This window comes from Rhyacophila brunnea, unplaced genomic scaffold (assembly GCF_057557595.1).
Source record: "Rhyacophila brunnea isolate RB1 unplaced genomic scaffold, BYU_Rbru_1.0 scaffold_9, whole genome shotgun sequence".
NCBI classification, from domain to species: Eukaryota; Metazoa; Arthropoda; class Insecta; order Trichoptera; family Rhyacophilidae; genus Rhyacophila; species Rhyacophila brunnea.
Window position 1 is genome coordinate 43,851,639 of NW_028233361.1, and position 15,454 is coordinate 43,867,092.

General features: G+C 40.0%; 1 protein-coding gene across 2 annotated transcripts; it reads right to left on the bottom strand.

Annotated features, from left to right (window-relative positions):
• Positions 1–412: 412 nt before the first annotated feature.
• On the bottom strand, positions 413–7,998 carry LOC147063702 (putative inositol monophosphatase 3). 2 transcript variants are annotated; one of them, XR_015072165.1, is made up of 4 exons: positions 7,313–7,998; positions 4,580–4,728; positions 1,690–2,529; positions 413–1,104 (listed from the first exon to the last, which is right to left on the bottom strand). XR_015072165.1 is itself a non-coding variant. In XM_085960119.1 (3 exons), the coding sequence occupies exons 1-3, from the start codon at positions 7,797–7,799 to the stop codon at positions 2,164–2,166; spliced, it is 1,002 nt and encodes a 333-aa protein (XP_085816245.1). In that variant the 5' UTR covers positions 7,800–7,998; the 3' UTR covers positions 413–2,163. The 2 variants fall into 2 exon arrangements, 1 of the variants encoding a protein (XP_085816245.1); XM_085960119.1 differs by having other exon boundaries at positions 413–2,529.
• Between the last annotated feature and the right edge of the window lie 7,456 nt (positions 7,999–15,454).

Genomic DNA, 15,454 nt, shown 5'->3' on the forward strand with positions numbered 1-15,454 from the left:
GTGGTGCATATCCGTGTGTGAAAGGAAGAAGGCGTTAAGTCTTAAATCGCTACTTTTCAAGACAGCCAGAAGATTAATTTTTAGACATTTTGTATGGGAACTTCGATGTTTCTGTATGGAATTTAGTAATTCGACTTAGCTTTTTTCTCATTTGTGCATAATATGACTATATGATTGTGTATTATGGGTTCATTTGCCGTCTTTAACTCATTTTTCGACTTTTGCCCACAGGCAAATCACTATTAATTAGCATCTGATGTTATTTATTTATGGTCTATAAATATGTTTGAATTAAAGATATAAAAACATTTAAATTTATATGGAGTTTTTAATATTTTATAATTAAATATTCAGGGGAAGGATCCTTCCTATAATTTCCTATACACCGGTTATTTTCATTTTTCTTTTGTTTGGTTTACACAGAATCCTAAAAATACTCATTCTACTACATGACATCACTATTTTAAATAAATATACCCATGCAAAGTTGAAAGAAAATATCGTCTCTGTTCTGGCAGAACACACTAACTGGAGAATACTAGTTTTGAGTAATTTGACTTTGAAGTTGTTAAAATGTTTGAAATGGTCTATCATGTGAGTTTATTAAGTAATCGTAAAAAGGGTGACTTTAAAATAAAGACTGTTTATGTATTAAAAAGGATTCCAGACGGTAAAGTTTGAAATAAGGAACATTTTGGTATAACTAACTCAATGTCATTTTTTAGAATTAGTGTCTTCTGCCAGAACAGTGACAATATATAATATACACATCCACGAACAGATACAAATTAGTTGGCACAGAAGTGAAAATTCCATTAACAATACATGGAATTTACTCACAAGTTGTAGGTATTATTCGCATTCCTTCTTGAATTTTCCGCCTCCAACCATCACAGAACCTGCCCATCAACACGGGATGTCACTGCAGCTACCCTAATTTCTCTCAGACCTTATATCCAAGTCGACTTGTCCATGGTATCTTTAAAGTATTTTTGAAACCGGTTACTATGCTAGAGACATCTTAACCGTGCTTAGCGGTATCTAACCTACTCAATATTGTGATGAGATGTCACAAACTGTGCAATGGCGAAGGGTGGAGGTAGGCTGTGGAGATTCGACATACATACTGCACAATAAACTTTGTCAGTCATACTTATATGTTTTCATTGAACTAAGAATGCAAATTGCAGATGCTATTGTTTAGTTTTCAAAATTCAATTAAACCTTGCCTAAACCAACCCATAATAGTGAAGGTAGGCTGTGGAGATCTGACAAAAATAATGCACACTTTATCATACTTATTTATTGAACTAAGAATAAAAATTATAGATGGTTTTTTAAATTCGATTAAGCCCTGCCTAACCACACAATAGATAAAAAAATAATAATAATAAACTATAAAATATCCATGATTTAATGGCATAATTTTAGATTTTTTATAGATAGATGAATATTTTTTATCTACTATGGTTTGCTTTAGGCGGGGTTTAATTAAATTTTAAAAACTAACCAATACCATCTGTATAGGCAGGTCTAAATGAATTTTATAAAACTAAGCAACAACATGTGTAATATTATGTATTCTTAGTTCAATGAAAACAAATAAGTATGAAAGACAAAGTTTAATTTGCACTATTTATGTCGGATCTCCACAGGCTACCTCCACCCTTCGCTACTGGCGAATTGTACCAAGATTATCTGGAATTATTATTCTTATAACAGCCTGGGGATTGCCACACACTTCGAATACCACTGCTATATACAAATACCTCGCTTCAAAGTTGGCTGTAAAGCGAAATTCCGTATAATGAAACATTTATTTCATACAATTTCCATAGGATCGGTTAAAATTTTAGAAACTCTCAACTCTCGTTTTGAACCGAAAGTATTTTTTTACACAATGAAACATTCGTAATTGAAAATATGTGACTTGGAATAGCCGGAATAGGTGACTACAGTTTTCAGATAAAATTCAATATTGGAATAATAGTGTTGCCATGTGGATGTCATTGTTTATTGCTATTTTTCTTTTAGATAGACCTAGTGAGGAAATGAATAAAAACCCAGTTATGTTAAATTTTCCTTATTTTTTACCGAGATCCACAACAAAAACATCAAAACATTAATTATATTACTAACAATATGGTAAAACACATGGCACTATTATAAATGTAACGATTTAACCTTCTCCACATAATAATTATGATTTTTGATTGATGCTACCAGTCCTTTGTCGTTTGTCACGTCACTGTTGAACGAATAATCGATTGTAGAGTTATCTTTGGTGGTCATACGCCCTCCCAAAGAGTTTAAAATGGCGTTGCCAGCACAGATGTCCCACTTTTTGATGAGTGTCGTGTGAATGTAGACATCCTGGTTGTCGTGGGCGACTTCCAAGACCTTGTAGCCCGATCCAGCCGCCGAAGTGAGATGCGCTCGGTTTCCGAAGGCGTCCTGCGCAAATTTCTCTACAGCTCCTTTGTGAGACATGGAAACTATAACACGAGGCGAGCTCTTCGATTCCTCTGACTGGAAGTAACAAAAAGTTAAAGCTTGTCATTTTAATAAACTCCGTACATGGAATGCACCTTGACGACGTATGCAGGTCGTGAGAGGTTTTACAAGGTAATTCAATCAGCTTGTGCCTTTTTGTGGTGCGTGGGCATTAGACCACTGACTTTGGTCTTAATATAAAATTCTATCATGTATATAAAACATTAATATCAAATCATTTAGAGCCATGCTATCAGGAATACCCAAAAACGTGCCTGTGGCCATGTAAGAGCGAAACCACACTGGCGCTGCATATGCGCTGTGTCGCGAGACCACTGTATTCCGACTGCGAGCGGAAGTGAGAACGCACCGCTGTTACATACTCACTCGCAGTCGGAATACAGCGGTCTCGCGACGCAGCGCCCGTGTGGGCGAAGCCTTAGCATGCATCCGCTGCAAAAATTTAACAAAAGAAAGCAGGCAAGATTTAAGAATCTAACATTCTTCAATCTTCAGAAACATAATATAAATTAAGTATGTACTCGCGATTCGGGTGAGTTATTATTGAATTAACTCATTTAGTGCTGACACCGTGACTGGCGCGTTTGCATTAGATGGCCATTAGATATAATTAACATGCTATTTAAATGTGGTAATTAAATATTAATTAACAGGTCAGCAGTGATTGTGTTATTAATCTACCAACTCAAGTAGATTAGTTAGTAAAGCGCTTGCCTGGATTACAATAAATGTGCGTACAAATCACACTTAGTCCATGGATTTATGTAATTCCATGAGTATAATATTGTTGAGGGTATTCCAAATGATGTATCTTCAACAAAAAATATGTCTAAATAAATCATAATTTAAAAATAAATATTAAACTAATCCATTAAAAGTTAACTATGAAATTCGATATGCTAATTTTATCATTGGTGTCTGTATACATTTTTTTTCTACATTAATTGTTTTATTTAGTCTCAGTGATAGATCATGGGAAATTTTATTTGCAGGTGACCAAATTAATGGAATATGAACCTTCCTAATAGGTATTCAATTTCATTTGCCTCCTGAATTTAATAAATTCTGATAAGTTTTTCTCACACTGTTCCGACAAAATTTGTTCTAGTTTTTAACACGACTGGCCTATAATATATGTTTATCAATTTCTAATTATCAAAGCTTGTGTGGTCGCACAAGTACAGTGTATCAGGACTGTAAGACTGATCACTTTTGATGAGATTTTAGATTGAATCCTTGAATATTGACTAGATACTTTTGTCTGTCCAAAGCCGCTTCCTTCCAGTTTAGAATGACCAGGGTCTTAAATCCAACTCGACACTATTCCTCCATCTTGTACGAGGTCGGCTAGGTCTTCGTTTGCCTTCCGGCTTCCTGAATATCAAATCTTTTTGTCATGTGTGACTCATCCATTATGAGTACATGGCCTAGCCATCTAAGTCTATTCTGTGTCTAAATATTGTATATGAAAAGTATATTGTCATAATTTAAAATCTAAGAAATTGTTGTTTTATCTATTCGTTTGGTCATTAATGTAAATTTTCAATTTGACATTAACCAAGATCATTTTTGGACTAAAAAAAAAGACCATTTCTGATCCTAATAGGATCATATGGGCCTCCACAGAGTAGAGGTTTGTATGCGAGAAATGGATGTCAGCCACTTGCTCAACCTATTAGGTCCATACCCTGACTCACACACAAATTGAAAAACAATGTGTACTTGTCAGACCCAGGATTCGAACCTGGGACCCACGGCGTGATAGTCCAACGCTTAAGCCGCGCGGCCACCATTTTTGGACTAATATGTGCTTAAAACTATTGAAGTATTATTCAATCGGTGTAATATGCAATTCATTCAAAACTTTCTCAAATGAACATATTGTGTATTTTTGATTGTCGAATAACTATTGTCCAATTCATTTTTTCTAGGTACCTAATATGTCACCAAAGTATCCATTTAATACTTACCATAATTTTACAAGAATACTTACCACTTACTGAAAAATACTTACCAATACTTATAAATAAGCTCAAACTATATCTAAAACATTGCTTTGACTTACATTTGTTAGGCGTCGTAGATCAGACGATACCTGTCCGGTATGTATTGCCCACGATGTTTTGTTAGTAAACGGTTTGTGGATTACACCTATAATTGGTACTCCCTTTAAAGCGACACACACCATAGTCGTTACGTATTGATGTAGATTTTCTGTAATTAATTCATATGAATACATTATATAATAAATAGAACATGACTAACAGTGGCGTGCGGTCCATATATGCTCTAGATGCAGAGCACTGCCAGAAACAATTGATAATATGTATACTTATTATAGTAACATTATGTATGTATTTAATGCTCATTTCCTTTTTTTATTTTTACTTCAAAATATTGGGGAAGTATATATTTTTAGAATATCTCATAGCTATTAATTCTATAATACCACACATCATATCGTCTCTGTTCTGGCAGAACACACTAACTGGAGAATACTAGTTTTGAGTAATTTGACTTTGAAGTTGTTAAAATGTTTGAAATGGTCTATCATGTGAGTTTATTAAGTACTTTAAAATAAAGACTGTTTATTTATTAGGAAGGTTTCCAGACAGTAAAGTTTGAAATAATTAACATTTTGGTATAACTAACTCAATATGTCATTTTTTCGAATTAGTGTTTTCTGCCAGAACAGTGACGATATTTCTTAGCCGGGTCCGCCTGCTAGTACCTAATAGTAGTCGTATTATGTAGTTTTTTCAACAGCATTCTTAAAAGTAAGTCACCATATGACAGCGGTAAAGGGCGGAGGTTGGCTGATAAGATCTAACATAAATAGTGAACACTAAACTTTGTCAATCATATGTATTTGTTTTCATTGAATTGCATGGATTTACTTGCCAGCAATAGTGTGTATTTTAAACTATCACGATAATAACTGTAACACGTAAGAATTCTGACTGTCTCGCCAATCTCCTTCAAGAGTAAGCGAGACACGATGTTGGCATTGTATAGTACTATTCGACAGGTTGTGAAAATCGGTCAATCTCAAAATGAGTGCAGTGTAGTTCGTTTCTGACAGATTTGCCACTATCGTTCTACTGCGCAGGCACAGATATCGAACGATCCCAACTGTCTTCTATACGCTGGTGTGCCGGTTTCCCCCCCGCTTCACCATCCATCACGTTCCCTCCCATTGAAATCTTGAACAGTTGAACACAATGGTACAATGCTTTCCGTGTGACGTGTACGCCAGTTCATAGAATACAGACTCTAGTTTCGGTGTGATCCGACAAAAATAGTGCACACTTTTTTGTTTTCGTTTAATTAAGAATACATAATATTACACATGTTGTAGCATAGTTTTATAAAATTCATTTAGACCTGCCTATACCAAAACATCTTCTTCTTCTTCCACGGCGCTACATCCCGGGGTGGGATTTGGCCACCTCCACAACCGCTCTCTACTTACTCCGGTCTCTCGCCACACTTCTCCAGTTACCGGGTCTTCCTATATGTAGCCAGTCCACTTCTACGGCGCCAGTCCATCTCCTTCTTGGACGGCCTCTGGGTCTCTTCCGTTGGGGTAGCCACTTCGTCATGATCCTTGGCGCTCTAACTTCAGGCATTCTCTCCACATGTCCCGCCCATCGTAGTCTTTGGGACTTACAGTACCTTATGATTTTTTATTCTGTAGTTACCATTTTCCAACGTGGGTCCAAAGATTTTGCAGAGTATTTTGCGCTCGAAGACAGCTAATTTGTTTTCCTCGTTTTGAGTTAAACACTCACAGCCGTAAGTGACCGCTGGCCTTATAATTGTTTTATATTTTGGAAGTTTACTTCTTCGGCCTAGAATTTTCGACCCCACCGGCAGCTTGCAGGCATGCCAGCATTTATTCCCGGAGATAAGGCGGATTTTATCTCCTCTGCTGTCTTATTTTGGGTATTTAGGCTGGATCCGAGATACGTGAACTTGTCTACCCCTTCATATGCATGCTGTCCTATGACTATATTCTGCAGCGGTACCTGATCGCGTGTGCTGACCATATACTTAGTTTTCGACTGGTTTATATGCAGCCCAGCGTTTTCTGCTTTTATATTCATAGTGCCACCATGGTAGATCATCCTCTGTTTGGATCTGGTTGTAATTACTATGTCGTCAGCATAAGCGCACATCTGTGTTGTATTGTTATCTACCCATCCTCTTATGTTGGTTTCACGAGCTATGGATTCCACCACAAGGTTAAATACCATAGTGGATAGCGCATCCCCTTGTCTCAGACCTGATTCGATTTTGAAGCTTTCAGTTTGCTTGAGTATCCGTATACCAAAACACAATTGATAAAAATATTCTTCTATCTATAAAATATCCAAAATTATGTATGTTTTAATGGCATTATTTTAAATATTTTATAGATGAATATTTTTTGAATACTACTACATGGCTTGGATTACACAGGGTTTAATTGAATTTTAAAAACTAACAAACACTATCTACACATTGTAGGCTTAGTTCAATGAAAACGTTTGACTAACAATGTTTAGTGTGCACTATTTATGTTGGATCTTAACAGCCTACCTCCACTCTTCGCCATTGCTAAATAGGTACCTAAATTATCGACTTACCAACTTTTGGCAACAGTCCCACAATATATAAATAGTTAATTACTATAGTAAAGTGAGTTTTCAAACGTATGATGTGACTTTTAAAAAAACCTATCTTTCAAAAGTTTTATCTATTGCTTTAATCATATTTTTGCTTATTAACAATAATTGTTATGGTTTTCTTATATTACCTGTGTACTCTTTCGTAGCATCTAGTGGATCAATCCAAATGGCTAGATCATGAGGGTTGTAATATCTGTCTATCACGTTGGCAATAGATTCCGCCTCCAGTTTCAACACAGTTGCTTCAGGACACGATTTACCATTTGTTGATTCCTCCGATTTAATATTAACCTTAGGAAACGCCTTTAGAAGGCTGTGATACATCTCACAATGTGAGGCATAATCGGCGTTTGTGACCGGGTCTATTACGCCTTCTTTCGTTTTCCCCTTTACTTCAATGTTTAATTTGCTTTCCGTAGCGGCGATGATCTTAACGCCCCCCAACTGGGCAGCCTCTATGGCTCCTATCAGCAAGGACCGCACGCTTAAATACTCACTCTCCGGTATTTCGATATGCTTTCTTCGACTGAAATGTGCGAATAATATAATCACTAATACGAGTAAAGCTAGCAGCCATCCTGTCCTGTTTAGACGAATTGTGCCGCCGAGGTTCATTATGACATTTTGCGCTGTTGTTGGTAGGTGAAAATCAATCAACTATTATGTGATATACTATTCTCATTTCTATTATTGAATACTAGCTCTATCTTTCATGCATTATAGTTATATTTGACCTTTAGGGATACAAATTAGATGTTTATTTTTTCAAAACACTGAAACGTCAAATTCACCACATACACAAATTCTTTATATTGCCAGTATATTAATATTTTCCCGTTTTATTCAATAACCAGTGCTGCCATCTTTCCATTACCAAATTTTATTACGTGTCCAAGAAAAAAAGTAGAATATTTCGGCAAAAATTATAATACCTAACTGTCATCTAATAATAGGTTTTTTGTTTCTCACAAAAAAATAACGAATTTCCGTGGACTCTTTTTATTAAATTACCTCTTTCGACCAAAAATGCATTTCAACGAATTTGAGCAATTCAATTTTAAATCAAAATAAACGACTTGTTTTTCTCTTTTGAGAAACTTTTTTCTTGACTCGCACACATTTTCTTTTATACCTACCAAAAAATTATAGTAGGAACGGAAATATTGAAAGGAGTTTTACCTACCAATAAAACTCTTAATATTCATGTTGACTTTGAAGTCCTTGAGATAGGGTTTGCTCTTTCTTCTTCGCGTGAGGTTATATTCTACTAATTTATTTACCTTTTTCTTGTCGTATGTCATTCCTCCGTTTTTATTTACTGGTCATACCCGCGCGTCTATTTTTTTATGTATGGAGTTTGGGATCCCTTTGTCTTCATTGTGATATGACTCAAGGAAACAGGTAGAAGTTACCTGGACTTCAAAGTCAACATGAATAATAAGAGTTTTATTGGTAGGTAAAACTCCTTTCATTATTCGAATTTGACTCTGAAGTCCTTGAGATATCTGTTTGTTATCACCTGGTGTTGGGTATGCCAAATTCCTGTATGTGACAATGATTCATTGACGAGGTATAGACCATCGTGACTTTCCATGTATATGGTTGAATAGAGAAGTTAATGGGTTATTTTCCCCTTCTGATGGTGGTGTATCTATCGTTCTCTGGTAGTTGTCGTGAAATGTCGACTCACTACGCCAGTTACCTCTCTTTAAGATATCATCTATTGGGTATATTTACAGTTTAAGGAAGCCACCACTGAGCGGACACTGCCTGGTGGTTCTTGTACCCCTGCTTCCAACAGTACTGACCTTATTCAATTCCCTATAACTGTCCTGGTGGCTGGTTTTGGTGATCCTCTTGAAGATATAAATAATTCCGAAATATCCCTACCTTCCCCTCTCCTTGGGTTTGACATGCAGACGAGTTTCCGTAACCAGAATACTGGGTCGATGTTTTGACACGTGGAAGCGCTTAGCTTCCATTCCGATTGACGATGCTTGGCGGTATCTGTATTTGAGCCAAACATTGGCCATACAATTATGTGGTCACTTTTTTTCCACTAATTCATTGTCTACTATTACTGAGTAGTGTGAGGTCATGAACCCTTCGTCCCGATGCGAGAAGCAGTCGAGTAGGTAGCTGTCCTGCGAGAGGTTTCGAATAGGTTGTACTCCACCGGTGTTGTTTTCCTAAGATAATATACCACTCGTCCTGGATCCCAAACCGGTGGTTTGACGGGTTTCGTTTTATGTACCGAAATTGCCTGTAACACGTTGATGTTGATATCTACAATGATAATCGGTTTGCAAAATGTGGCTATGGCTGACTTATGCACCAGGATGGTGTTGTACGACAAACCCTTCATGTTGTGCATGTAGCCTAGGTATCTGGCCAATTCCATTGGTTGAGGGCCATTATGATCCATTAGGTTCATGTTACCCATGTCAATGTCTTCCATTTGTTCCAAGCTGGTTTGTAAGTTTTTAGAGTCGAAGGCCGCCATCTGGAAGTAAGGAGTGCCCTTTCTTCCACCATTCAATTTGATGTTATTTCCACCCCACCCGAAATTATCCATAGTTAAAGGGACAGGTCCTGGGTCCTTGGAGGTGGACGGTTGGTTTCCACACCCACAAGTCCACTCCCCAAAAGCATTGTTTCCAGCTCGGTGCCACTAGTAAGTACTTCCCTTTTGCTGAGTTCAGGTGCGCTAGGACTCGTGAAAGTATGTTTGGTGGGGGAAATATCCACGCCAGTCTGAAGTCCTACACTCGGCTGAAGGCGTCGTGAAACAGCGCGCCACTGTCTGTAACGTCTCGTGACACATACATTGAAATGACATGTGCTGTTTCGCTTGCGAATAAATCCACCTCGGGAACACCCCATCTTTGAAACAGGGGGGTGGTTGCGGTGTTGATGAGGTGCCATTCAGGAATGAGTTGTCTGCGGGAGAGCTGATCTGTCACGCAGTTGTAATTTCTGCGGAAGTATTGTGCAGTAAACGTGATGTTAGCTCAACTGGTAAATTTAGTATCTGTCGGCATATTAGATTTAGGAGGGTGACAGATTTTGTGCCGCCCTCGTTGATGTAGGCCACCACTCGTAGTATATTCTTGGGTTTTCACCGTGTCTCCTTCTTCCTTCTTTACTCGACGTTTCGGGCTCGCTGCAGAGGCCATTATCAAGAGATCTATCTCTTGATAATGGCCTCTGCAACGAGCCCGAAACGTCGAGTAAAGAAGGAAGAAGGAGACACGGTGAAAACCCAAGAATATACTACGATAAAAAACAACCGTGAAAGCCTCAAACATTATAGGCCACCACTATTTTGTTAACTGTCTGCAGAAGCAGATCTGATCCTATGATTGCGTGTACCCGAGATTGAATTGCAAACATTTCCTTCCTGTTGGAATGCCATGCCATGCTAACTGGTCTTGTTCCCACGTACCTGATAGGTGGTGTTCATTCAGTTGGGCTCCCTAGCCTGTGTCAGCTGCGTCTGTCGTCAGGAAGTGATTGATGTGTGTCAACTCTGAGGAGCCTATCACCTGGAGCCACCACATGATGTCCTGTTAGGCCTGTGGTGGGATTGTCGTCTATTGGCGAGAATAGGACCTCGACAATATTTATGACTGGAGCTTTGTAGCCGTCGGCAATGCAACCTTTCTCGTGGAGGTAGGATGCGAAGTTAAGTGGCCCCAGAAGGGAATGAACATGTGCCTGCCTGAGGGACCAACTGCCTTTTTGTACCTGCGTTGTGTCAAATATGAGGATCCTATCGCCTAGGGCCACCACATGATGTCCTGTTGGGCCTGTGGTGGGATTGTCATCAATTAGCGAGGATGGGACCTCGGCCATATTGATGACTGGAGCGTTGTAGCCGTCGGCAATGCAACCTTCCTCGTGGAGGTAGGATGTGAAGTTGAGTCGCCCCAGAAGGTATTGGATATGTGCCTGTCTGAGGGACCAACTGCTTTTTTGTACCTGCATTAGCAGATGGTGACGGAGTGCTACACACTTCTCCGGCGACAGAACCCTCCGCTTGTTGTGTGTGTCCTACGTGATGTCCAGGGACCCTCATTGTTGGCTTGGGTTCAGACAGGATCTTTTAATATTTATTAACCACCCTAAAGACTGTAGGAAGGTTATCCTGTATTCCACCTGAACCGAGACTGTTTCTCGGATTGTTTGGCTACTAAGAAGTCATCTAGATAAGTGGATATTCTCAGCCATTCTTTCGTAGGTGTTCGGCGACCCAATTGGTCAGGGATGCCAACATAATCGGAGCGGTTGGCAGCACAAACAGGAGACACGTGAATTGTAGGAGCTCCCCTTGGTAGGCTAGTCGAACGAATCGACGATGTTGAGAAGCCATTGGTACCTGGAGGTACGCCTGGCTTAGATCTATTATTACTAGCCAGTCTTCTGTTTGTAAGACGGCTGGAACCTCGTAATGGTGAATTAGTTTGAATGGCTCAGCTCATCGCTGTTATGATGTTTTGAGGATTGGTTGCCCAATCCACTAACCCTTGCATACCCTTTCAGAAGCTGTCCCGTTGGGAAAACATCGCATTCTGGAGGGCCGCGATGGTCCTCTCCGTCAGATGGTTAGCTGATGACGAGTGGTCGCACCGACGCAACTTGTCATTTAGACCTAGCTCTACGACCGTAGGGGCCGCCAAGAATTGTTTTTTGGGCGTTGTGCCACTCCTTGCCGGTCCCCCTGCTGAAATAAGGTACGTAACGAGGATACCTCAAACATCAGCATCTTAATCGACGCTCGTACATTGAAATTTTCCTCCTGTAGCAGTTTTGCTTCGCCGTCTGGTGTCCATTGCTTTTAGAATATCCTCCTCACGGTCATTCAGATGTTGCGCCATAATCACTGATCACTTAACGTTCGTCCAAGATAATTTTTTTGATAGTTAGAATGAACTGTCAGACGTAACATGTAAACAATAAGAAAGTCAAATCCTTAATGAAGACAAAAGGATCCCAAACTCCATATATAAAAAATAGACGCGCGGGTATGACCAGTAAATAAAAACGGAGGAATGACCAACGACAAGAAAAATGAAAATAAATTAGTAGAATATAACCTCACGCGAAGAAGAAAGAGCAAACCCTATCTCAAGGACTTCAAAGTCAAATTCGAATAATAAAATGTTAGTAGAGACCTACAAACTTATCCGGACAATGGCATATCTACCAACTACGAACTATCATAGGACGCCATATTGAAAACCGTCATTCGAATGTCAGAATTTGCCAGTTACGAGTCGTGATTGGGTGGTTTTCAACAGTAGCTCCCCCATCTCATTCGTCAGTGTGTACCGATTGGATGTGATTCAACATAAAATTTTAATCCAGATTTTAGGCTACACTACGATCATAGATTAATATACTATGATTTTTTGGCTACCGGAAGCTACTTGCAGGGCATTGGGGAGGGGAGGAAATCTACATTGGCCTCAGTCTTGGAGCGATGAGCAATGCAATTGAAAAAGTGACAGCTGCCATCAATACCTACCCATTTGTTTGAAGAATGGGTTTTCTTTAATAAGGCACATAGTGATTTCTCGTAATCTAATACTCAAGATTTATTGCTAGCTATTATGCTTTAAGTCATCATCATGATCCACTGTTGGATAATGGCGTCCCCTAGCTTCTTCCATTTTTCTCGGTCCCTAGTTCTTCGCTGTCATGTACATCCACTGAACTTTATGCTTTCGCAGGGATTGAAATGGAAAAGTTTACGAACTGGAGCTCTTGACAGTTTTCTATGATATTTACATAATTATCAAATTTTATGTGTATTTCATAAAAACAAGTGTATTAGATTTTCTATTATAATATGGCCTGGCTAGCTCAGGCGGTCAAATATTTTTTTCCACGAGGCAGAGCGATAATTTTACCGATTTTACGAATATTATGAACGGCGCTTCGATCATTTCGAGCCCTGTGCGTTCCGTCTATCCAACAGGTTTTGGGGCGTCCTTGTGGTTGTTTAGTGTCCCTAATGCCGTCATAATACAGTGGCTACTGTATTATGGCGGCATTTGTCCAGCGGTGTTCCATTCGCCATGCTACATGTCCAACCCGTTACGCCAATTCATCTGGTTAGCAACCTCTGTATATTATATTGATACCGCCTAAACCATGGCATCCTCAGAGGATCCAAGGCCATGAGGCTTGAATCATCATTGGGCTGATTCATGCAAACATGAACAGATCGACTGCGAGGCAAATTTCTAGCCCGTAAGCAAATAGTAATTATTAATATCATTTTTTTAATATTATTACCTACATTTCATCCAATTTTGACCAATATTGGAAGCAAAGTTCCCAGCCATACAATGTACCTAGCACCTAGAATATCTGATTTGAGATTACTTTGAAAAAATATGTATTTGTACCTAGTTCAAATATTTCAAAATATGTAGCTAACAAGCAAAGAAATGCAGAAGGTAGTAATAATTCCAAGAAATTCACAGCCCCTTTCCAAAGCTTGTACCTAGAAAAGGTCTGAAATATGAGACCTGAGGTACCTACTTACAAGCCAGGTACATATGCCAGAGGCTGTTTTTGTCATTTTTCAGAGATATAATAATTGTGAATTGTTTGTTGGGTATTATTACTACCTACTCTGCCCTACCAGCCCCTATTGGGGTCATTCGGGTTTCGGACTCTCGAGGAGCGTGACGTCGGCTGTGGCGCCGCGCTCGCCGGCGTCACCGCCATTTTAAATTTTTTTTTTTTTTTTTAATATTTTGTACGCTGTACTTTACTGTATTTATATTCCGAACAATAAACGCCCTGTTTTCGCCTGTACTTCCGCGTTGTCAATCAACATAAGCATGTCCCCGAAAGAAGAAGCAGACGATACCACCATGACTTGACAATGACATTACATCGTCAGGGGGGTCCAGAGCGCTCATCCATCACCCCCCCCCCTCTTTCGGAGGTGACAATGGCCTCCAAGGCGTGGGGCATACGCCTTCTGATCGTGATCGTCTACGATTAGGAGGTAGGCGGAATATTTTTCGCCCGAATCCAAGCCCTGAGAAGCGATTGATTGACAACCGGAAGAAAGAGCAGCGTGTGGAATTGTGTGAAACAGTACAGCGTCCAGAGGCTCGACCTCTGGTGGCGCTCAACTTGCAAGCAAGCAGAATCATCAAGCCTTCAAGATGCCGCCTGTCATGGATCCACCGCAGTTGGGAAACTATCGCCGGCCGACTCATCGCGCATCATCAGTAATCACGCACGAGGATGCTGCCGAATAACAGCACGCCAGACCATTTCAAAACCAAGGACTCTCGATGTTTCCCCAACCAGCTGTATCATCAGTCGACCCTGGCCCACGGACGCATACGTCGAGGAAGTTCCTGGCTCCAACTGTCTGCGAGCCTTGGAATCAGCCCTGGCCCAGACACGGGACACCAAAGTGCGTAGTCGACGCCACCGGCGCGTCATCTACCACACTTCGGAAGAGCCAAGCAGCCTTCTTCAGCAGAGAAAAGCAGCCTCCAGCAGCAAAGCGAGCAGCCTAGCAGCATCCTCAACCAGCCGTAGCATAGCGTCATAGGTTAGGTAGTTTCAAATAGTGTTTGTGTTTGAATGTGGTGTAAAGTCAGTTTAAATATACAACATTTTAGCGTCAGTTTATACTTAGTAACCTAAGCATGTGTAAAAAAAACTTTAGCCTGTGTAATTACGTGTTAGCATAGTTTTTTTTTCATGTAAAATTGCCTGTCAGTGTGTGTAACTGGAGGCATGGCAAGCAAGCAATCAAAAAGTGGTCGCGTGGTATGCATCTAGGTGAAGTGTCGTTCGATCTTCGGACCGGCGTTAAGAGAGGCTGGGCGCGACGCCCTCCTCTCTCAGCATCCTTACGGTGGGTCCGGAAAACTGTGGAACCACTGACCGCGAGGCGTCAAAGTGCTGTATTCCCAGTTTGACCGGCCACCGACGGTTCGGAGGGGCTTCGATCCTTTAACGCAGGAGTTGCAACCACCCACATATCAAGCCGCCGCATTGTCCAGTTACACACGCTAAAAACTTTGTATCGTGGTCGATCTTAATCGGCCCAATTACGGTTCAGGGCCTTTCCCAGAGAGGTCGCTTGATACCGCCTAAACCATGGCATCCTCAGAGGATCCAAGGCCATGAGGCCTGAATCATCATTGGGCTGATTCATGCAAACATGAACAGATCGACTGCGAGGCAAATTTCTAGCCCGTAAGCAAATAGTAATTATTAATATCATTTTT

Excerpts from the sequence above, each read along its gene's own strand:
- LOC147063702 (XM_085960119.1), bottom strand. The coding sequence starts at position 7,799 with ATGAACCTCGGCGGCACAATTCGTCTAAACAGGACAGGATGGCTGCTA. Across the intron at positions 4,729-7,312 it reads TGCTACGAAAGAGTACACAG|AAAATCTACATCAATACGTA; the intron begins GTAATATAAGAA and ends AATTAATTACAG. Across the intron at positions 2,530-4,579 it reads ATCTACGACGCCTAACAAAT|TCAGAGGAATCGAAGAGCTC; the intron begins GTAAGTCAAAGC and ends TGTTACTTCCAG.